The sequence below is a fragment of the Calidris pugnax genome, unplaced genomic scaffold (assembly GCF_001431845.1).
Source record: "Calidris pugnax isolate Ruff unplaced genomic scaffold, ASM143184v1 scaffold28, whole genome shotgun sequence".
Taxonomy (NCBI): domain Eukaryota; kingdom Metazoa; phylum Chordata; class Aves; order Charadriiformes; family Scolopacidae; genus Calidris; species Calidris pugnax.
The window spans coordinates 3,082,618-3,106,546 of NW_015090842.1; the positions used below are offsets into that span (position 1 = coordinate 3,082,618).

The 23,929-nt window shown below is 37.5% G+C and overlaps 1 protein-coding gene across 3 annotated transcripts in view; it reads left to right on the forward strand.

Annotated features, from left to right (window-relative positions):
• CDH8 (cadherin 8, type 2) overlaps positions 1–23,929 on the forward strand; it is a 146,892-nt gene that overhangs the window by 89,551 nt on the left and 33,412 nt on the right. For 2 of the 3 annotated variants that reach the window (XM_014942497.1, XM_014942496.1), the window contains 4 exons: positions 108–361; positions 7,975–8,111; positions 18,291–18,335; positions 23,573–23,694. In XM_014942497.1, coding sequence (XP_014797983.1) covers positions 108–361; positions 7,975–8,111; positions 18,291–18,335; positions 23,573–23,694 — 558 coding nt within the window. The remainder of the gene's footprint in view (positions 1–107; positions 362–7,974; positions 8,112–18,290; positions 18,336–23,572; positions 23,695–23,929) is intronic. The other variant, XM_014942498.1, reaches the window with a different exon arrangement.

The following is a 23,929-nucleotide window of genomic DNA, read 5'->3' on the forward strand; positions in this document are numbered from 1 at the left end:
ACTGAATGTGCTTAAATGCACATAACTTTCATCCATCAGCATTATATTCATTTGTTCTTTCTCTGTGGCCATTACTAAAAGACATTTATCTTTGTCATTCTTAACAGCCACTGGACTTTGAGACCAAAAAATCCTATACTCTGAAGGTAGAAGCAGCCAACATTCATATTGATCCTCGCTTCATCAGTGGGGGACCATTCAAGGATACAGCAACAGTAAAAATTGTAGTAGAGGATGCTGATGAGCCACCAGTCTTTTCATCACCCACCTACCTACTGGAAGTGCATGAAAATGCTGCTATTAACGCTGTGATTGGTCAAGTGACCGCCCATGACCCCGACGCGTCTTCCAGTCCCATAAGGTACTGCTGCTTTAAAGTTCTCTCTGAAAAAACTGCTGGCAGAGTGCTTTCCCATACATTGTATGACACTGCTCTCATCCCAATTTATTTCTATAAAAATACTTGTCTAGAATTTGTTTTATGATGTTGGTCTTATTCGTTTAGATCATTTTCAAAATCACCAAAGTATTCCTTGCCACATGAGTAGTCTTGTGAAACAGCAGGAATGCAATGAGCATAAGAAATAGGGTGTGTGAGGTCTGATGGGGTTGAGTCATCAGTGTGTATCTCTGCAGTTATTTTAAATAATCTGCTACTTTCTGCACTAACAATACTCAGTTTGTTCCATGTAGTTGTAAGGTTGTCAAAATATATTTTGTATTCCTTTGGCTAAACCCATTCCTGGTTTAAAGATAGAAAGTCAGAGATGATTATGCCCATCTGACTTTTGCATCTTCGATTTACAATGCTTTCCTTTTTTGATTTAACTTGAACAAAATCTGTTATTCCACTTTCATCAAATCAATGTTTTCTGTCTCATTTTGAGGAGCACACATCTTCCCCTCCCCCTTTCAGTGGTTATAATGGTATGATGCGAGTGTTCCCAAAACACATTTTGCTGTGTGTAGTAACAAAAGCGTTATGAAAACAAACACCAAAATGTCAAATTCATAGTAAAGGTGTATTTGGAGAGAGTCTATTTAATAATAATCATGACTGTACATAACTGCCTTGGGGAATTTAAGCTACACTAGCAGTCTTCAAGGCTATTTTCTTATCACCATCACATCAGGCTTGTTGCAGAGTCAGACTTAAAACTTTTATTTAGGGTTGCAGATCATATTTTAGTGTTTTTACAATTAGAGTTTCAAAATTTCCAACAACTTTGGATGTGTTAGAACTTGTGTATGAAGTTGTTGGAACGTACGTTGGAGTCTCACATTTCTAAATCATACTTTCAAACTAGCTAAATGTAGCACTAACTATCACTGATTTCTATACAAATTAATTGATTAATACATTTTCTACTGCAGCACAGAACCCAGACAGTGTTAACAGACACTGAATTTATTTTCTTACCAGAGAAGCTGCCAGGGTGATCAAAGATGGTAATCTGATCATAGAAATGGGAAAATGAGGGGAGTTACCCAGGTCCGAAAAATTGTACTTAAACAAAAAAAGAAATATAAAATGCTCAGATTTTGATCTATCACAATTTAAGCAGTGGTTCCACCCCTAATTTTGTTACTGCTGGCCTCTGGCATCTGGAAAAAGGGCTTGTGCTGCTGCTACAGAGACAGGGTCTTCTGAAAGGTGTGTGAAACCAGCCGTGGTGGCAGCAAGTTGGCTTTCTTCCCTTTCCTCCAGTTCAATAGTAATTTCTCTTTCAATTTAACCTTAGTTCCTTCCCTCTGCCCTGTTCTGCTCTGCTCTTGGCTGGCTCCTGTGCTCCCTCTGCCTCTTGATTGTGTCCCCTTTGTTCCTTCTCTCAGCCTGGCTTCAATTCTGCTTGGGTTTTACCCTGGCTGTTTTTTAGTCTGGTTCTGTTGCCCTGGAATTCTTTTCTAGCCCTGCCCCAAACTCCTCATCATTTGGACTGGCTACAAGCCTACCTGTGTCCTAAAATCCAGCCTCTTTATTCTGTCCAAGCCTGAAAAACTGAACTGAGTAAAACATTTACTTCATTTCCATTTTTTCATCATTTTATAGATAAGATATCTTCAAACATTTAAAAGCAAAAATATTTTATATGTGCAAACTGCATTGGAATGTTATTACTTATCAAATCATATTGAAACAATTGATATACATGAAACAGAATTGGCCAGAATTCATTACACTTAAACAAAAATGTAATTAATTAGGGTGATTTATATCTTCTTTTAAAATATTATATGCCGTACTTTATAAGATTTAATTTTTCTACAATATTGGCTTGATAGCTAATTAAGGAATATTTAGAGTTCCATTTTCTATGCAGTGGTTTTTTTTCTTTTCTCACCTGGTTGATTTGGCTGTATCTGCAGTACCTCTGCTAAGTCCAAATTCCTTGTTCTCATTTTTCGCATGAAAAGAATTTTAAGGCGAAAAAGATTTCAAGTCAGTAATTCTACTGTTAGAGGAGGAAAAATATTCATCAGAGACAAACAGGAAGCAGAAATGCAGTTACTTTCTTTCCAATTTGGAAGAAAACTGGAACATGGCAGGTTCTAACAAAACTGCGTGGGAACATTGTTTTGTTGGATTGGAATGTCTCATTCTGATTTTGCATTTTATGTGTTTATTCTTTTATTTTATCTTGTATATGATGTAAATTTTATATATATGTTCTATGTTATACTTTCAAAAATATTAAACATCAGTTAAAAAATAGAAAACCAGAATTGAGACATTCCGTTCTAAAAATGACAGAGTGGTTTAATACTGCCTGGCCATTTTTAATGTATTTTTTCTCTTTAAAACAAAGTTTTAGGAGACAATGACCAATTGCATTTCAAGGAAATTATATTTTTCAGTAGATCTCTGTTCTATCAAGATTTTGGTTAGACAGAGTTTTTGTGTACGTTTGTTACAAAAACCCTAGCAACACAAAGGAAAATATGAGTCACCTTCTGTGCAGCCAATACCACACCAGCTGCACAGAGACTCAGTAAAGTCAGTGTTGCAGGTCCATAAGTGAAATAAAACTTGGATATCTCTAAACATAGAAATAGTCATGAGACAAAAGGTTAAAGAATGTAGAAAAATTATTACAGAAAACAGCCTGGAAAGGAACTTCTATGTTTGTTTTAAAAAAAAAAACCACAAAAGTTTAACCTTATTTGTGTCTGATACAACAGTACTTTGGTTTTTATGCTTGCTTAGAAGAGATGAAACGTGTTCTCTGATCTTTCCATCACTTGATGTAAAAGGCATGAAGCCTATCAGAGAACTACAGGCAGATGCATGGATGGGTCACCAGGCTGGTTCCAGAAGTGCCCACCTCAAGGAAATACCTGACGAGGGTTATTTGCAGTGACTTGTGTCACACACAGAAATGGGGCACTGGTTGTTGGTCGGAAATCTCTGTGCCAACCAAAGAAGTTTAGACACATTTAGAAGGATGGGACTGAAGGATGCATGTGTTGTGTGGGACTTTTCTCATTGTTGTTGAGTCCTAATTGTGGATAAGCAAAGGCACCCTTGAATGGCTGAGGGATGACATGAGAGTCAGCTGAATTACGCTTTCGTTATCCATTTCTCCAAAGAAAATGAACTATCTCTTCCCATCAGTTGTTATGTTAGCCTAACTATAGTATGTCCTTCATAACCCAGCATTTGTAAAATAAGCAGCAAAACTTCTATTTTATCTTCATTTGCTATTCTGCTGTGCATGTTGCTTAAGGGCCTGGCTGGCTTCTAAGCCTGCTGGTGAAAAGGATTGAGGAATTTGGCTGGTAATTGTCAATACGGTCAGTAGTTTGTCTCATTCTGGCCTAGGCATTGCAGCAGCACACGGCAGGGGCTCACATCCTGCCACGTCTACACCACGTGCATCTCCTGGGAAGGGGACCCAGTGAATCCAGCTTTACTGTAGGATGTAAAGCTTTACTGTAGTTCATTTAGAAAAGGTGGTATATACTCATTTATAATATAATTTGACTTCAAAGATGATTATCTATTGGCATTCAAATCTGTTGATTCCAACAGTACTTATTTCATGGTTTTGTTGTTATTTTATAACCATGGTCTGTTTAACTGCAGTGAATTATCTTGGATAAAGCATGATCCAAGTGCATGGAAAAAAGCATGGGTAATAATTGTTCTTCCTGTACTGTCTCTGCCCTCCTATAAATCACTGCCCTTCAGTGTCTTTCTCTGAGGAGAGATAAGCTTCACCGTGGCAGGTTTTCCCCATTCATATCGACAGAGATTTCATCTTTGGCAGCAGTTGATCATTTTCTTAATTCACAGCAGGCCTTAAAAACCTAGATAGGATATTTTCTGCCTCCCTAATGGTACAGCTGTTTAGCTGTCACTAAGTAGCATGTCCAATCTGCCTGGCATTAACAAACAATGGTGATTTACCACTGGTGAGGTATCAGAACCGTGATTCCAATCTCAGCAGGTGCACAAAAAAAAGGATTTCTGCTCTTATTTACATTGGTGCAAATAAAGAATAGATGAAATTAAGTCATAGCAACAATACCAATAGTGCAGCAGCAGGACTGAGAATACTTTTAAGTCTTATATTAAACCACAGTGGAATTGTTCCTATAATTGCCATAGCAGACCCATAAACTTACCAAAACTTCCCAATAACCTGTGCTGGCTTTATGGCAATTTCAAAAGATATTATTTCCCAAGATATTCTTTCCTCATTTTTAGAGAAGTGTGTGTTTTATGTACAGCTTATGGATCTGACAATGCATTCCCATTAAAGAGAGTTACAATACCATTATCATTAAAAGGAAACTGCAAATGTACTATTAGTTTTTCCAGGTTTATGACAATACAGATTTTATTTTTTTTATCTTGTACCAAATATTTTTCAAATTAAAATCAGGAGAGGGTTTTAGCTCCTTATAGTCTTGTAAAGCCATGCAACTTATGTCAGAAATGTTCCATTTTGAATACTGGGTTTGCATTGTGAATAAATGCTGTTGGGATGAGATGAAGTGCAATACAATAAACTCACAGATGTTACGCTCCCAGTTTTATAACTTCAAAAAATGTACTGCAGGAAGGCTGGAAGAGTGGAAGTTTAAAAAAGGATAGATCCTTAGAGAAAACCTGTGTCTTGTCTCAGTGGAATTTATGTCAAGCCGAGGTCAACTAAACATTAAATAGTATATGAGTATTTCATACTTTATTTCGTTTGTGAACTGCAAAAATGTCATAAATGTTTGATATCAAAAGAGTTCTTTCTGCATCATTACATAAACATGAAGAATTAAAAGGTAGTTTTAAGAGATGGCATCTTCAAGTTATCTTGATTGCTCTCTTTCTGGTATTTTCTTGAGTGAAATCTTAAATCTGTGAAAGTCTGTAAGATATTTTTTACTAGCTTCATTGTACCAGAATTTTACTTCTAATACTTTAATTTGAACTAGGGAGACATAAAAATAAGGGTAAGATACATTTTGAGCAATTATTGCCTGAAGGTAGGCACCCCCAGCATTACTCTTCCACACCAGTGACCTGATTCTCAGAAATGCTGAGGACAGTCCGATTGCCATTAAACCATTGAGAACTGGGGATGTGGAGCTCACTAGAAAATCAGTTTACTTAAATGTCCAAATATAAATGTGTGTGCCTAGCTCTAGGCACATATATTTGGAATTTTACTTCATATTTTTTTCTGGTGGTACTCTTCTTAACCAAACTATTCATTTTTAAGTGAGCAAAACTAAAATGTCTAATGAAACTTAAATGTCTAATGAATTGCATTTCCTAGTTAAACAGGGGCTTTTACTCATAAGTCCATTAGTTGTTAAGTACCTTACTAATGTGATCGTGCCAGCCTTGATCTTCAGTAATACAATCTTTAAATGTTTAAACTTTAAAATTTTGATAAATTTTCATAATCTAGAGCTGATTTTTTGGAAGTGAATTGTATCTTACTGAATGCATTGCACAAGCAATCTAATTGCAATGTATCTGTTGTTCTAAATATGAAAATATCTGAAATAAAAAAGACAAAAGCCATAATCCTAAGCTTTGAAATCAGATCCTAATGCTGTGTCTGTCAGAATGGATTGTGTTCTGCTGGCACGAGGTTGAGTTCAGCAGAATCTGTCTGTTGTAGCATATAACGGAACTTCTGAATCAGAACTTTTTTTTTTTAGAAATTGCTTATAATGAAACATAAACCAGAATGGAATAACTGATTTCCAGATAACTCTGCCATTGTCACTGTAGCACAGTAAAACTAGTTCTCAGACTTTAAAAACAGAAAACTTAAATGTCTAATGAATTGCATTTCCTAGTTAAACAGGGGCTTTTACTCCTAAGTCCATTAGTTGTTAAGTACCTTACTAATGTGATCATGCCAGCCTTGATCTTCAGTAATGCAATCTTTAAATGTTTAAACTTTAAAATTTTGATAAATTTTCATAATCTAGAGCTGATTTTTTGGAAGTGAATTGTATCTTACTGAATGCATTGCACAAGCAATCTAATTGCAATGTATCTGTTGTTCTAAATATGAAAATATCTGAAATAAAAAAGACAAAAGCCATAATCCTAAGCTTTGAAATCAGATCCTAATGCTGTGTCTGTCAGAATGGATTGTGTTGTGCTGGCACGAGGTTGAGTTCAGCAGAATCTGTCTGTTGTAGCATATAACGGAACTTCTGAATCAGAACTTTTTTTTTTTAGAAATTGCTTATAATGAAACATAAACCAGAATGGAATAACTGATTTCCAGATAACTCTGCCATTGTCACTGTAGCACAATATGCTCCCGTTCTTTTCTCAGTGAATTTAACAGCATACTTGCAAAAAGTAAAAATGTAATGAGAAACCGAGAGTCTGAGTCACTTTTCTGACCACTCTCTAATGTAGTCCAGGCTGGTGCTGGATCCCAACTCGCCCCATTATGCCTCAATATAATGCAGAACAGATGTAAAAACTGTCAGTGGGTGCTGTTAGGTTCTGTAGTACGTAGACACAAAGGCTTGAAAGACGTTTGTATAAATCCACAATTAGGATTCAGTAAAACCCCTTGAAGTCAATTTTTGTTGAACCGTATCAATAGTTTATCACTAAACTCTCTCGTTCTGTACCTTTCCTGTCAAAAAACTGGAAGGCTTAATTTTGTGATTTAATTTCTTTTGGGCGAATAGTACATTAATAGAATCACTCTGAAAATGGACAAACATAAAAGCTTTCCTGGAGATCCTGTTCTGAGCTTTAAATCATCATCCCGCTTAATGCACTGCTGGAGCAATCTACTGCAGCTCGCTCTTGTTGTCAGCCTGGCTCTCTTCAAGCTGCATAATTTGCCTGGACAGTCTCATTTGCAAACTCTGGCTACCTGTCAGATGAGACATGGTTTCGGTAAAAATCAGTGATGTCAATCCATGAAACAATCAGTCCTTCAGCGTTTTGAAGTGTTTTATAGGAAAATGGTGATTCGCTAACTGCGTCCTGCCCGTGGAGCTGCTTGAACCATAACCAAATAATGTGCTTGGTGAATAGCTCATGCTTCATTAATCCGAAATTTATTGGTAAAATAATATTATTCAGCCCTTTTTAAAATAACCATGAAGCCCACCATTTTTGTGTGCTTAATACATTACTGTTGAAATTATCAGCAGTTACTGTGAAATACCATAGAAACTGTCTAATAAATGTGATGGATTGTGTAATTAACTCTTGATCAGCACCGTTTTTCAAAGATGTTACCCAGTGAACCTGAGGGCATTTTATGACCTTCACACTGGGTATACAGCTAATTACTCCTTGGGCAATAATTAATAAGTTTTTTTAGTCTCAGTTTGTCATTTTGTCTTATAAATGATTATGCTATTGAGCCTCTCCATCCATTTGGCTGCAAAACTGCAGCTCTCAGAGGGCTCCCTAAATTGTCTTGTGATGGTCTGGATTACGCCAGCGTCGTGGAGTGGATCACAGGGATGTCTGTTTTGTAGGTTCTCCATCGATCGACACACTGACCTTGAGAGACAGTTCAACATTAATGCAGAAGATGGGAAAATAACCTTGGCAACACCCCTGGACAGGGAAACAAATACGTGGCACAACATAACTATCGTAGCTACAGAAACTAGTAAGTATTTGCGTGTCCTGACTTTTAGTTCTGTCAGTTTTATAATTAATTTTAACAGAGTGTGTGGTGGAAACTGTATATAATTCAGTAAGAAGTAAAACACAGTGGATTTTGAAGTTACAGAATTTTTCATAGAAAACTTGATTTCTGCTGAAATTCAATTTCTTTTAGTTTTCAAAACTGCAATTTTTTTTTTTGAATGAATAATGAGTAGTACAGGTTTTGAAGAGCTACATGAGAACACTCATACAGGGTATAGAAGTTACATCTTGCAAAACGTTTAATAAAACCCCCAAACCAAAGCCTTATGTATAGTTAGCTATATTGACACACAAAAAATAAAGCTTTGCTATCATAGAAGTAAATTATAGACCAGAAGGTCTTAAAGCTGAGTGATACTATGTTTCAGTACCATAAATGATTAAGCACATGGGTAATGTTGCGTGAAAGCAGCCCTATTTGATACACAGGAATAAATGTAGTCGTACACAGCTATAGACAAGAACATGGATTGTTTAGAGCCTCAAAACTATTGTGACTGATCCGTACACCAAAGTTGACTGATCCGTACACCAAGAGCCTGATGACCAGTTGCTCAGTGCTGCCAATTCTTGTGGGTAGAAATCAGGGCAATGTTAATGCTTGCTTTTCCCCCAGAGTAGCTTTTTCAAAGGATCTAGTGTTATGATAGAGAACTTTCAATGCGCAGTTTCATAATATTGTAGGTATGAACATAATGACTGGGAGGATAAAAGATATTCATTTGGCCCATTTTTGTTGTCCAGTATTTTTCTGTTGTTCTTGTTTTCAAAACCAAACATGACAGATAACTGAAATGGCATGAGATACCCTTCTCTGAGTATAAACTGAGCTCTCATTGTAGAACTCCTGTAAGCTGTATTCCAATGACCTGCCTTAATAATTTGTGTATTTTGTGGACAGTAGTGCCCACAGTGCCCTGTTAATTACTGTTAAATCTTGCCAACGAACACTGCTTTGATAAATTAGCAAGAATACTTTCTGCTTGCAGGAGAGCCAAGCCAACACAGGGACTCAAACGATGTAAGGAAAGAAAGTAAGCTCTGTTTTCATAGGGCATATTTTGCCCAGGTTGACATCAAACCAGTTAATAATTTTGATGTTTTTAAAGGAGAAAGGAATGTCAGATACGAGATTCACCAATGGCATGGAAAGCAGAATTATTAGTAGGTTATACAAAGTTTTCAGACTTTGGAACAGTAACATGTAAAAGGGAAGTAATTTTACATCTTGTTTCCTCCAAAACATTGGAAAAAAACGAAGTAAAAAGAATATTTTTTTCAAGAAACCCCTCCAATTAATTTTTTAATCTCCTTTGTAAGTGTGTGTCAGAGCAGAGTTAAGAGAAGTGCACTTTACTGAGCTGTACCAGAGTCAAGTCTGCCCATTGCATCTTCAGATTTTTAAAACATAATTATACTCAGGAATTCTGTTATTCAGTAAATTACCCCTGTCATTAGACTTCAGGGGAGCCTCAGCATCGATCACTGTTGTAAAGTTGCATTTTATCAGACTGCTATGAAAAGAATAATGCAGATCTTGTTCTAAGCTTTTGCGTTCCTGCTGATGGCTTTTTTTTTTTTCCTGCATTCCTAATTTACATAAAACAAGAGCTTGTTTTCACAGACTACTATCTTAGCTTATTTAATAGAAGTTATTTTTAAACTCCTCATCCAGAAACTAAATGTGTTCATAGAACTGACAAGCAGGGTAAAATGGGCATTTTTAGATTATTTTTTTTCCCAACACAATAATAAGCAAGATCTCTGTTATAAAAATAACAAATCTGTTGGAGGCAGAGACAAGCAGCAAATGAAAATACAGAATGTGTCATTATGATGCTTTCCCTGACAGTAATATTAGTGGACTGCTGATCTCTCCTGTAGCAATAAATACGTTGGCATCATTCGTGCAGGAGCATTTTCTCTTCCCAGGCCGGCTGCTCTCCAGGGTCAGCTCAGGGCTCACCTCTGTTCCTGTGGGGCAAGGATCAGACCATTCCATTGCCATCACACTTCCTCACTAATCCCAAGCCATGATATTGGCTTTTGAATTCTTGATTCCCAGCAGGGTAGATCCTAAATACACCCTGATTTATCAACACTTCCATAGATAAACGCCAAGTTTTGCCAAAACATACATCGCTATTTCAGAACCTCGTGCTGGTAAGATGTCTGCAGCTGAATTTGTGCTTTGAGCACAGGTAATTTTGGGCGGTTTTCTCCTCTCACCATGATGAAGCTGTTCTTTCATATCACCTCTCAGCCACTCTCTCAGGTGGGAATCTTCCAAGACAAGATTGGTCTGGTTGAATTGAGCGTAACGATTTCTGCATTTTCACTTGACTTGAGGATGAAGATCTTTAGAATCATACTAGACTTTTTTTGGAAGCGATCAGATTTAGTGATCTAAACATTATGGGTGTCGATAATGTTAAACATTTTTTTAAGAGAAAATAATATTTCAAAGGACTTTGACGTCTTTGAAAGATCACTCTGAAACACAGGCTTAGGGTTTACAGAAGAAATCTGTCTATTGATGCTTATGGCAAGAGGGATACTGAACATTCTTGTGCCTATGAATTGGTTTTTACATTTTCTACATTGCCATAGATCCAAGTGTGCTGTGCTGAATGAGTCAGGAGCAGGAAGGTGCAGGTGATTGCAGGGTAGAGGAAGGAGGCTCAATGGGGAAATGACTTTTCCCAGAGAAGGTTGGTATTAGGTATAAAAGGTGAACTTTGTTTTCTGTTACTTACACTGGACTTTAAATACTGAACTAATGAGATTTCTCATTGTTTTGTTAAGTAGTTGAGACTTACGTGAGCTTGAAACTGTACTCCAGGGTTGGGAGGCTGGTTTTAGCTAGATGCTTGAGAGAAGGCTTGCTGTGTCAGTGGGGCTGATTATGGCACTGGTTTGTCTGGGCTCTCTGGAGCTGTGCCCTGAACAGGAGGGGAATGAAGCTGGGGGCATGTGCAGGTATTCTCTGTGAGCCCGAATTGCAGCACAGTAAGAATGAATGATTAACTGCCACGTGTTTCTTTCGGTGCATCTTTCTTTGTGCGTACAAAGGCTCATCACATCTTTGGTTCTTTGGTACTTCTTTGAAATGGAATTTTGTGCCATTCAGTAAAACCTAGTAAAGTCAGGATCCTTACAGCCGTACGCGATCCCATTCGTCTGAGCACACAAATACATTTTTTAGTTAGTATAAGTTACAATTCTGTCTCTAACTGCTGTTCCCATTGACATGCCTGTGTTGCTTGCATTCACTGGTTAGCGGTTTTGGCGGGCAGTGAAGCAGAGCAGAGTTCAGGCTGGGCCAACCTCCTCGGGGTTCTCTGCTCCCCGTGAAGGTTTGGCAGTACTTACCCAGTTACGTGTTGTCAATGCTACTCAGCTGCTAAAGGAAAATCAAACAGCCATCATTTATTTATTAGAACGTTTTTGCTACAGTTTGCACAGATTCTGACAGGAGTACAGAATCCCTCATCGTTCCAGCCATCAGATTGCCATACATGTGTCAGGCGTAGAATAATTAATCCCTCTCTTCATTCTGCCTCCAGCACCATGGATTTCCATTTCCACCTTCTAATGGCTAGAGCAGCCACATTGCAGATATTTCTCCAGCATCCTCAGTTTGTGCCTCATTAATACTAAGGAAATGCCCTGTACTTTAGTCATTGCTGGTTCATTGGTATAACAAAAGCAGCAGTAAATGGAGAACTAATGTATTTTGAAACCAAAGCAGAGACTTAACTCAGAAAAGCTGTTTTAACTTAGGCAAGAAGTGTAGTAGCAACATGATTTAACTGCCCAACATTCCTCCAATTAAAATATGAATATCCTGGTATTTGCATACTCATCTCTCTAAACTGTAGCTGAGATCTGCTTCAGATTGAGGATTCTAGTGATTCTTTGAAAATAGTATACTGTAAGGCATTTGCTATTAGCAATGCTTAACTGGAATTCTCTTATTTAAAACTGAGGCAATCCTTTTCTCAGGAATCCATGTATTACGTAGTAGAAATTCATTGAACGATACCATTGATTTCAACAAGAAAAAACTGCTAAACGTATTCCAGTTGGCAGCCTCTGAGATTTGTGAAAAACACACCAACAAATAACAGAAACCATGGCTCATAAACTTTAAAGACAATAAAGGATGATCCCTTTAATGTCCCCAAGCTTTTTTTCACCTGACATAATGCTGAGTGGGCCACTCCAGGTTTATATTTTGTTCCTATGGCCATGTGCAGCACTGGATTCCTCAGGCTGTGCTCAGTTGAATCTGGGTCTCCGTTTGTGAGGCATGTTCAGCACAGACAGGCTCTTCTGGAATTGGTGTAGAGTCAAGCCTTGTTAGAGACACAGGAAATGGGGAGATGAAGTGCTCATCCCTCTGCTCTGTTGTGTCAGGTCACAGCCAGCTCTTCTGAAACCTCCTCCTCTTCTCAGGCTCCGTGCATCACACAGAGACACACCACGGCTCAGTCCATGGGGCAGTGCCAGAGCTAGAGCAGGGCTGCCTGGGAGAGGACATTTCTCCTAGCCTACAGCCATGCTTTTAGCCAAGTTGCAAATCTCTGAATGAAGGGTTTTAAAGGAATTTCTGTTTTCCTGATTCTCCGGGCACTGCAGTCATGGAGCTAGTATTTTCATTTTGATTGACTGCTTTATCAAACGATTCTTGGTATTCAGCTTCACTTGCCAAGGAGAAGGCATGCCATGGCTAACTAACCCCTGCCCGAGCCCTTGGCCAAGTCCCAGAACTGCCACAACCAGTAGAAATTCTGGGGAATTGTTAGTCGAAGCAACAGATGAAAATATAGACGAGATCTTGAAATGGAAATGGGGATTTGACCACAAGAAATATTTTCCAGGCATAGAGCACAGGAATCTCAAGGACAAAGCTGTGGGCTCTGTCTGACAAAGGTAATTACCCGTACCAACGGCATTCTTTAGAAATGAAGAAGTATGAGGCAATTTTATCACCTAATGGGAAAGGGCATAAAGCCAGAAAGACTCTTTATGGTTTACCAAGAGTATAAATACAATAATTGAATCATCACTCGGCACATGCTCTACTAAAGTTATCTATATTGTATATTCCTTTAAAAAATACAAGGACACTAATTAAAAAGGAAGAGAGCCATAATTACTCTTCAGAATAAGCCTTCAGCTACACTGTGCTTTTTAACACCACGAATACCTTTGCTCATGCTTCCATTTATTTAATTTTATTTAGCCTTTTATTGTAAAAATGACTATGGGCATTATTAGCAATAATTCTCACATTTTAGAAAGATACTTTGGTGCATCATATAATTATGTCTAATTTAGGGCTGAGTAAATTTCAGTAAGTTTTAGAAAGAGAGGGAAATCAGCCTTTATGGAGGTTTAAACAGGAGAAGCTCAGGAATATTAACCTTTTCCGCTTGACCCTTTTTTCTCAGGCTTAGTGGAACTCAAACTAGATAATCCATCATTTTTGCACAGAAACACAGAATTTAGTAGGGTAGTTCCTATTCACTTGCTCATAAATACAGGGTTACACTGAACTCCATAGATCCTAACGGGTCGCGGAGCTTTTGCCGCTGGTCGTTGGAGGGCTGGTGTGTCCCCTAAAGCCTCTTTGCAGCTCTCAGCTATGAAAGTGCCTTCAGACATATCACAAACTTTCTCATTAGTGTTTTTCACAGCTCAATGGAATGCTCTTACGGAACAATCTCAACATAAAATAGTCTCAGTACGCATTAAAACTCAGGTATGGGACGCTGAATGGAAGTTGGCAACCTCTGGTTTCGGAGGGAAGCACGTAAGGCAGCTGGGAATACAGATCTGAGTAATTCAGCACAAGAAGTAAGTCAGAGGAGGTAATAAACATAATTATGGCAAGCAGAAGGAGAGAGAGATTTGCATGATCAGTCTAACTTCTTTTATTTCCCATTTCAGGGCATTATAAAGCCAGGCTGGATGTCTTGGTTCTAGATTTCACATAAAACAGTGAAATTGAGAACACTAGTCAAAGGTTAAATCACAAAAGATAGGGATACTAGGTGGTGTTTTAGAAGGGAATAAGGCTTTCTGAAGCACAAAACAGATAAGGATTCAAGTAAAAAGTACAAGGGTCATTAGTAAAAACGTACTTGATTAATTCACATGAAGCATGTTTGTTAATTACTTTCAGAAAACTGGAGGTGTATATACATGTTATAGTAGCAAAATGGGTGTGTTATTAAACTGGACAACTGAAAACTGGCCATCTGCACTTAGAACATTCAAATTAGAATTTCTGAAGAAAATATGATTGAAAATGCTGTGTAGTATTCATCTAGTCTGATAAGTGTGATTCTTGTACGTCTAAGCACAATGTGATGTCTAAAATCTCTGTTCTTTGTTCCGTGAGGCTGAAGCGTGAGGGTGGGTCAGAGGAGAGGTTTCTAAATGAATATTGTTTTAGTCACTCTTCTTCAAGCATGTTACTTTTGAGAGTAGACTCTACTCAGAGCTTTGAGCTTGTGATCAAGTTGCTGGAGAGCAAAGAATGACAGTATTTTCTGGCTGAAAAACAGAGGAATTTTTAAAGGTACATACTGGTATGTAAGGAGATTTTTTGCTTATTGCTGAAGGTATGCAAGTTAGAATGGTTTGATGCTAAACTCTTAACACCTGATTCAAATCCAGCATATCCAGCAATATTTTATCTGTGAAGGAAACATAAGAGTATTTAAATTGCAATATTAAGAAAACCAGTCCCAGAAAGGAGTATGAGCTCTAAAATTTATGACATTTGAATACTTCTATAATAAATTCTCATTTAATAGAAGTCTTTATTAAAGCATTTTGATGTTTTGTCTATCAGTAAGGGAGGGATTTCGTTTGACCTATTAAGTATTTTATTTCAATCACGAAATCATTTAAAATAAAAAAAAAATCAAAATAATCCAGGCATCTTGTCCCCAATCGGTCTGCTTGTTGTTATTATTACTGCTGCTAGTTATTATAAAATTTCATAGCTAATTATAATTGACAATAAGACCTTGCATACCTAAGTCAATATTTTATAACATTTTAATATGCATGATGTATTAGCATATTAACAATATAATTGCTTTAAAGCGTGGGCCAGATTCCTGACTGTTTTATGCTTGTGCAACTCCCTTGATTGAGCTGGAATTGAGCAATACAGCAGCAAATCATGCCCTGGTACTTTTGTTGTGTCCTGAAACTTGTCTTCAATCAGTTTTCTTCCTGCCTGTTCACTGGTTTATTTTTAAGGTTTATTTTCTGTCACTTAATGGCACCATATTATTTTCTAGAAACTTTTTCTCATTGTTACATTTAGAGATGAAAACTTGTTACTTTCTCAGAGCCATGAAGGCATTACACTGCCTCAGAAAACCTGGCGTCCCAATTAGGTTTGTGGAACTGTGATCCTCAGGAAGTGGAGATCTAGTCACATCACGCTGTTATTATTGCTAATTTATATAATAAAGGGAACAGAGAGATGTGGTTCCCTATGGTTTTCTGTGGTTCCCTGTTTTCTTAATTCTGTTTTTTCCTTCTTATTGGGAGCTGCCACAAGGATGTGGAAAAAACTTTTTTTCAAAAGCTTTTAGTAGAGACTGACTTTTGCTAAAATGATGGGTTTGTTAGAGTAGTGCTTCCTAGTTGCAGATGTTTTGAGATTACAAATGCTGTTTTGCTGTTGCTTTTTTTTAAAATTTGTATTGATTATTGCAAAAAATGTAACTGTGTAACTTCAAACCTTTCCGGTTTGCCTTTCTTTATAGTTTATAAGTCCACTGCTATCAGTTGCTATAAATTAAACTGTATTTTTAATTTTTGCACTCATAAGAGTTCACCACTGACATGTAACAGTTCATTTACTGAAAGTGACATAACTGCAAACTGCAGCCTGACTTGCCTCCTTATTAGGGACAAATAAGGCTCAATAACACAGTACTGTATCAGAAATACAGGTTGTTTTCCATCAGCATTTGTTTCGGTTTGGTCTCTGGATAGATGTGTGGGTGGAAAGATGTTGGCAATGCACTTTTTTCTTTTGTCTTTTCCCTTAAGGATTTACTTAGGATCTGTGAATAAAACAGAACTGTTTTCATTGTCATAAACCTGACGCGACTGTAGCAGCTTCCAATGCAACCCGCTCCAGCAGCTCTACTAATAATTTATTTTGAATTATGTATTTGTTTACTCATATTGATGTGTCACATATATCTTGATTATGTGTCACTATGAATATAAAGCTCACTGTGGTCAAAATTAGATATGCAGAAGAACAGTCTCTAAGGACATGCTGTTTGCATCCAGAGCTTCTGACAAGAGACAAGTACCCGTAATCGCTACTCAATTATTGAAAAGCTCTACAGTTTCTGATTAGGATGCCCCTTCTAACTCTTCCCAGTCCTCATCCCATCCTTTTGTTCTCCCCACCTTAATAGCCCTCCTTCTGTTTCCTCTCATGCAGGCTGATCACTCCCGTATGCAGTATGTAGGTTACGTGTGATGAGCACTCGTGTCACCTGCTACATCCAGTATCTGCTGTATCTTCTAGTGTTCTCTTTTTGGGGGCCCGTGAAAATGAATAGGAAGTTGTGACATTGAGGTGGATTTTTCAAAACATAAAGGTTGTGATTAAAGGGAGACCCTCATTCAAAGTGATTTATAATACTCAGAAACCCTTCTGTTTGTGGGCAGTTGGGGTTTGGGAAGGTGACGTGAGGGGTGGGGGTGGCCTGTGCTTCCCGTGCCGTTCCAGCTCTGGGGTGGAGGTGGGGTAGTTTGAGCATCCCCTGCTCCCTCAAGGACAAAACTACAGCTCACTGACTGTTCTCAGTCACATTGCAGCAGCGGATAACTTTTCCTCCCTTCTCACACATGGCTAAATTTAAACACAACAGTGTATTTTGATTTTCCGTATAAGCAGGGCTGTGGTAGAAGAGACCCTCTTCCCAGCTCTAAACTACTGTTGAGGAGATGTTTTGCTTTTCCAATCTCGTTTTGCCTTTCCAAGCCCTTTTGATCTGTCTGTGCATTCAGACAAGACAGTATCATGCAAATACAGCAAACAAAATATGATACTTCTGCAAAAAAATTACAAACATTTCCCAGTTCTGCAAACGGATCTTTCAATTCACAAAGTACCAGAAGCAATTACAGAGTAACTATTTGTTAGACTGCTGAATAACTGCACGGCTTAATGGTATGGAAAATAACAAAGAGGTTGCATTTGAATGTCAAATTATGGCCTGCCCTCGGATAAGAAAATGAGGCCTAACGGATTCCATCAATAAGTATTGTATCTGAATGAAAGGAATATACTAACATTTTTAGAAATAGAATTTGATTATCAAGTTTTATAAATCAGTGCTGATACTGTAAAGTTAACAAAACACCCAGTTAAGTTCCTGTTTTAATGTAAATTATATTTACGTTTTATATTATTAAGGACAAGGACTAAATGAGACTTCCCGAGCAGGAGCGATGGGACTGACGGCAGGAGAAGCTGAATCAGGCCCCGAGGAGACAGGGATGTGCCCCGTTCCCTTTCCTTTGCTGCTGCAGTGGCAGGCAGAGAACTCAGGGCAGGCTTAGGTAGAGTGTCACTGATTCTAAAAAATGATGCAAAAATGATGCATTTGGTCTTTTTGCAGCTATGTTTCATTTTTTCAGCAAATTTTAGGTGATTGATTCAAAGTTCTTATCAGTTCTGGGTTCCATTAAACAATTTTAATGTCTTACATGCACGAATGCAACAAAAAAGAAAACCCCATAGAAAATATAGTGAGTGAAAACTGTCTGAACAGGACCTAAAGAATAGAGCTTTATTTCATTAACATTTTCTGGCATGGATTGTGCATTTGTCACAGAAATTGTGCTCTTTTTTTTTTTTCATTTGGTTTTATCAGCGACCTAAAAGCAGAATTTGCCTTTAGCCTCAAACCATACATCGTACACAGGGCACACAGGCAGGTGTTTGTGGCCTGTCTTACCTCATTAGAGATGGAGTTGCTCAACTTTGGAAACCTCTTAACTGCAAATTCAAGCTTTGAAATCAAGGACTTGAAAATGTAGCATGTCCTCAGTTTCCCCTCCTCCTTGTCCTTCTTTCCAGGATACGCAGTGGAAATCCCCTCCTGGCGCTCCGCCTGGTCAGCGGGTACGTATGGCTCTCCTGGGGTGTCCATGGCCGTGGCAGCGTGCGTTTTGCAAGAGTCTGACATCTTTTTCATGGCAATAAGAGGTAGAAAAGTGGACAAAAATGAAGGGGCTGGAAGTTGTTGAGCAAGTCCTTGGTTAAACTTGTGACAGTGAGGAGATAAAAATAGAATGTAACATAGCTTTGCTGTTGACTTGTTCATCTTTCTTCTGGAGACCATAATCAAATAGAGCCAGTGATCTACTGAAAGGAGACCAAACTTTTCAACTCCATTACTATTTTTCTCCCAAAGAATGACTTCAGGAACAAACCCGAGAAATATGTTTCACATCTTTTTCTCTCTGCCTCCCTCCCACACACATGTACACTCGCCACAATCTGTACTCCTCTAATATGTTCCAGTGTGCTGAAATAAATATAAATGGAACATTAGTTCTGAGGCAGTGTTTGGTTCTTGGCCCAGCAACTTGTTCAGAAGCCTCTCTGCTACGCACTGATACGTTTATATTACTTTATAGATAGTCCACAACTCTTTGTATTTTCTTATCCTTTAAAAATACAAGAGTTTCAAGGGGGATCTAAATCTTCATGTTGACCAATCCTGTTTGGGCTTTTTGTTTGGTTGCTTGAATTTTATCCTAATTCACAAATAGCATATGTTCTGTCATGTTATCATGACATAACACGTCTGGGAAATGAACACAGTTTTAGCTTTGGTATGTGATCTCTATCCTTCAACATAAATAACATTTCAGTTTCACAATAGCATCTCCGTTGCTCAGGATTCCTGAAGTGTGATTTGTCAGTTTTATATGGCAAAAAAGAATTGTTATAAGCTGTGGTGTTGTTTAGCTAAAGGATTGCACGAAGAAAACAACAACATAAACTCTAACAGAAGAAATAAACTTGTCCTGTGTGCAGATTATCTTAGTGAAGTCATCAGGTAAAACCTTGATAAAGTCATGGGAACTGGATCTGTTAAAATACAACTTAATAATTTTGAAATATAAGGGAGGTAAAACAAATGCTGTTGTTTTTATTAAGTCAGTGATTCAGACTTTGTTTTGATTTCTCTGATAGAACTAGGACTTCCTCTACTTCTAATTTAAATATTAGTATAGTAGGAATTGCACTGAATTGGAGAAGCATGAAATAGCCGTTTCCAAGCCATGTGGTCATGATGATAATAATAAAAGATGTCTTATTTTCTAGGAGTCTACTTTCTGTTTAGGTATTGAGTACTTTAAAACCTTGAAGTGATTTGGGGTTATTTAATTAAATAAAGGAAAACCGGATTAAACAGGATTTCTTTGGGTTAAATGATGAACTTAATTTTGTGCAGCCAATGATCCTGTTTCCTAAAGACCACTGCTCTTAGAGACCACTTGTATGTCTGTCTGTCAAGAAAAGCCAATGGAGAAGTGTTGGAAGCATGTTTATGAAGTGTTTAAGTGTGTATGGGAGTTGAATAGCTGGACTGTGTTCTGTTAGTTATGGCACAAGACGAAAATTTGATTTATAAACTGTAGTGATCCTAGTATTACTGGCTGCGTGCAGTAACAACCTCACAGTGCTCGGTGGTTTGCATTGCAGATCTCTAATGATACACATCTCAGATATGTAGGGATTTTCAGAAAGGAATGTGTTGATCACAGGAGCGTCAGTCTGTAGCCTCCAGAATTCCATGTTTGGAGATGCTAAATGCCTTTATAATGTTGGGGTTTTTAAAAATTTGACTTTGAGTCTCTCATCTACCTCTTCATTTTTGTATGAAACTCTGCAGCCTTTTTCAATCCTGAGTGTTTCAATAGGTATGTTACTTGAAGATGAGTACCAGCGAGGTGTGTATTTCAAGTATTTAATGTTCCAGCAGAATTCTGAGAACTGGGGAGAGAAGAGCTTTTTAGGTCTTTAAAATTCTTGTAACCCTTTCAATATGCGTTTCTAAACTCAGCTGGACTTTATTATTTTTGGAAGTTTATTTATCATAGCAAGTAAGCTCCGCTAGTTATTTTTACATTGAGACATCCTTTCCTTCTATCTGTCTAGATGTTCCTTTCTGTGTGTGCTGTGCTCATCTACAGCAGGCTGCTGGCTCGTAGAGCTGCGAGCAGTAATTGAGACTTCAGCAGAGACAGAAAAGAGCTGTTACTTCTAGGAAATTATGTACACAATTTGCATATGTGTTTGTTAAGCTACATGCTCTGCTGTGGCAGTGGTGTCCCCAGATGAACAATTGAATGTATTTGAAATCAAAAACTAAGTGCTTCTGTGCAGCCTTACTCTAAAAAGAGTTTTGGTAGACTAGACTGGTGTAAATTTTCACCATTTTTTATTTAATCTTGCACTTCAGAGTGCTAAATTTTCAAACCAAGGCAGTGCTGCTCAAGTGACAGTCTTAATGGTACATGTGTATGCAAGTTCCAAGGTAGCTCTTTTTAAACTGTGCATCACAATAGATACAGGTGATGAAGCTTTTACAAATTTGGTTAGTTCCTTAGAGAGTCTCTAACCTTACACTTTTTGTGATTTTGCATAAAATAATTGATTGAACTTAAGCAATCAGTCTCACTATCTGTGTGGCACATGCAAGAAGATTCAGTCTCCCTTAATTCTGTTGACTGGGTGGTTCGTTGCGAAAAAAGGCAAACCAAATAACAATTGAAACTCAAGTTTCATCACTAGTTTAGAAAGAACTAACTCTCTATTCATGCAAATGAGGAAATGTTTGGAACATTGAATACTAATGAGTATGCAGCCCAGCTGTTTGAAGGACCGGTGCCCGTGCAAACATAACAGTTTGTGTGCCCTGTGGATCAGTGGGTCCACTGCCACTGCTTGTGGTTCAAGGGTCAGGGGCATTGCTGACAGAGGGATTTAAACCCGAGAGGGTTTAAATATTTTACCCCTGAGAAGTCTGCAGACATTAAAAGTATGAAAATGGACAGAGGAAACTATTTTATCTTCTCAGAGTTTTCATCCAGAGGTGAAATCTGGATTTCCTTAGTGAGAATTCGTTAATTTGTTTGACTAGGTGAGCTTAGGGTGAGTTTTAGTTACAGGCAAAACACTTTGCATAAAGTGAAATTTCATTGAAAAGTTTGCAATGACAAAATAATGCAATGTATGCAGTGTGGTGGGCAGTACAAGCAGTAGATAAAATTCCCTCTCCATCTCACTCTCTCAACAATAAATTTCATCACAGTCACAAGAACCCTAATAGGCGGCGGATATCCCCTTGTTTGGAGATTTCCAAACCAGTTGGGTCTCTCTTGTGTTTAGTAAATTAATTTTTTTAATGAATTCTCATCAAGTTTCTAATTATAATATCTTTAAATGTAATGTTTGTATTTCTGATGAAAGACAAACATTTTGGGGACAGTCACAAGGGACATGAATAATTTCTTTAGAAGCTTATCTAATTAATTACATTTCTCTGTAATGTCTTTAAAATTTGAACTGCCATCATTTCATTATTTTAGATAAAAGTAAATCTTTAGTGTTTAAATATGACACTAGTGCTGAGAATTCTGATAAGCTCAAGATTCATTGTCTGTGTTTTTATCAAGTTAAGATTTAAAAAGTGTTTAAAATATTTGGGATTTGCATATTAACTTTTATTTGATTTCAATACATTACTATTTCATGGCCTAAGTGTTCAACTCACCTGTTAAGAAGGAAGATCATATGATGCAAAATGGACATAAATACTGTAAGAGTAGTATTTTGGTGGAGATTTATTTTTCTTCTGTAACATGTTTCTTTTTGAACTAAAACTTTTGACTCCTTCAAATGGGAAGCATTTAAATTCTGATGTCTTGTAATCTTCCATACTTATACAGGTAGAATTTTAATATTTCAGGCTTTCCAGCAAACATAAAATCTTTGCTTTTAGCAGTAGCGCATTTGGTGATAAGCCTGGTTTTGTGTCTTTTGAAATAGTTATTTTTACACTATTTCAAATTAGTGTTAGTATAGCAATTGAAGTTTAAACATACAATTAAACAAAAAAAAAATAAAGGACACAAGAGGTGGAGTTTGATTAGGTCATGAAACAAGTAACTTAGATGCAAACAGCACCCTTGTGGACTGAGGAGAGCCTTGGGCAGCTGCAAAGCTCTCTCAGCAACTGTGAGGGAGTTGATGCCCTGACTGACAGTAGCAGCTTTCCTGCCTGCAGTAATTATTTAGGCAAAAGCACGTAGTTCATTTACTCAGACCCAGAGTTTAATTTGCACAATGTGCAGTTCTTCAAATTGTTGATGATATAAACACGGTAAAATACTATGGTTGTAAAATAATACTCACTAAGAGATGGATTTTGAACCTACTATTGAGGTACTTGTTGAGGTTTGCAGGTGCTATGGAATTGTGCTTTGAACTCTTCAGGTCGGCTGATCACCTCAGTTTAAACTGAATTCATGTTTTTGCTCTTTGGGAAAAAATAACCTAAAATATTTATGAATAATCTCTCAAAATAAATTAGCTATACTGAATTGAAAAAGAGACACTAGAAACTGACTGTGAAATCTGCTCAGCACAGAATGAGAACTGTTGCTTTAGCTTTCCTTTCCTTACAGCTTAACCACCTTATTTTATTATTTACAGTGATAAACACTTCTATGCAAAATAGCTCTATGTTATAAATAACAAGGCTTTATTTTGGTGAAGAAAGAAGTTCACAGGTCATATTTTCGGTCAGTGGCAGATGAACCCAAGTGCTTTAATAGCCCAAAGTACTATCTAGTTGTGCCTGTGTCAATCTACCATCTATCTTTCTCACAATGTGGGTCTCCGCATTAATCGTATTTGTAATGAAGAAATAATAGATGTGCAGTCAGAACAACTAATAGAGTAAAATGCTCTGTGCTCTGCCAAAGATAAACAAAGAAATAAATCTATGTTGTTTACAGCCTTCCCTTTTCCATGTATAATGGACTTTATCAATAAAACAATACAAACTTCATCAAAGAAAAATCTCACCAATTTAGTCCCAGAAAGGTCTTCATTGAGCTAATCTCCAACAAATGCTGTTTGCAATAGGGATCTATTTATTCTTTTCAACCATAAAATCCTGGCCATTCTTCTTTATCTCATGTTCCAACTCTACGATCCATTATAGATAAGACAACCCAATTAAGCAAGGACAGAAGACAGGAAGAGTATGGTTACTCTGTGAGCATTTATGGATCAGTCCCACATTAAATATGCTTTTATGCTTTGATTTCTTTTCTTAGGGAACCACAGTCAAGTGTCCCGGGTGCCTGTTGCTATCAAAGTTCTTGATGTAAATGATAACGCTCCTGAGTTTGCATCAGAGCATGAAGCCTTTTTATGTGAGAATGGGAAGCCTGGCCAAGTAAGTATCTCCTTGGTGTTGTGTACCCTGGTGTGTGAGGATGGGCAGCAGTTTCTCCCTCTCATTTGATCTTCATTCTCAAAATATGTGCCTGTGTGTTCATGTTAACAACTCTGAACATTCACTTAAGATAAATCTATGATCATATTCGGTGATGATACATCTCTCTATATATGGACATATATATGTTTTTGAAGTATAGGCTTTAAATTAAAGGTTAGATATCTTGGGACAA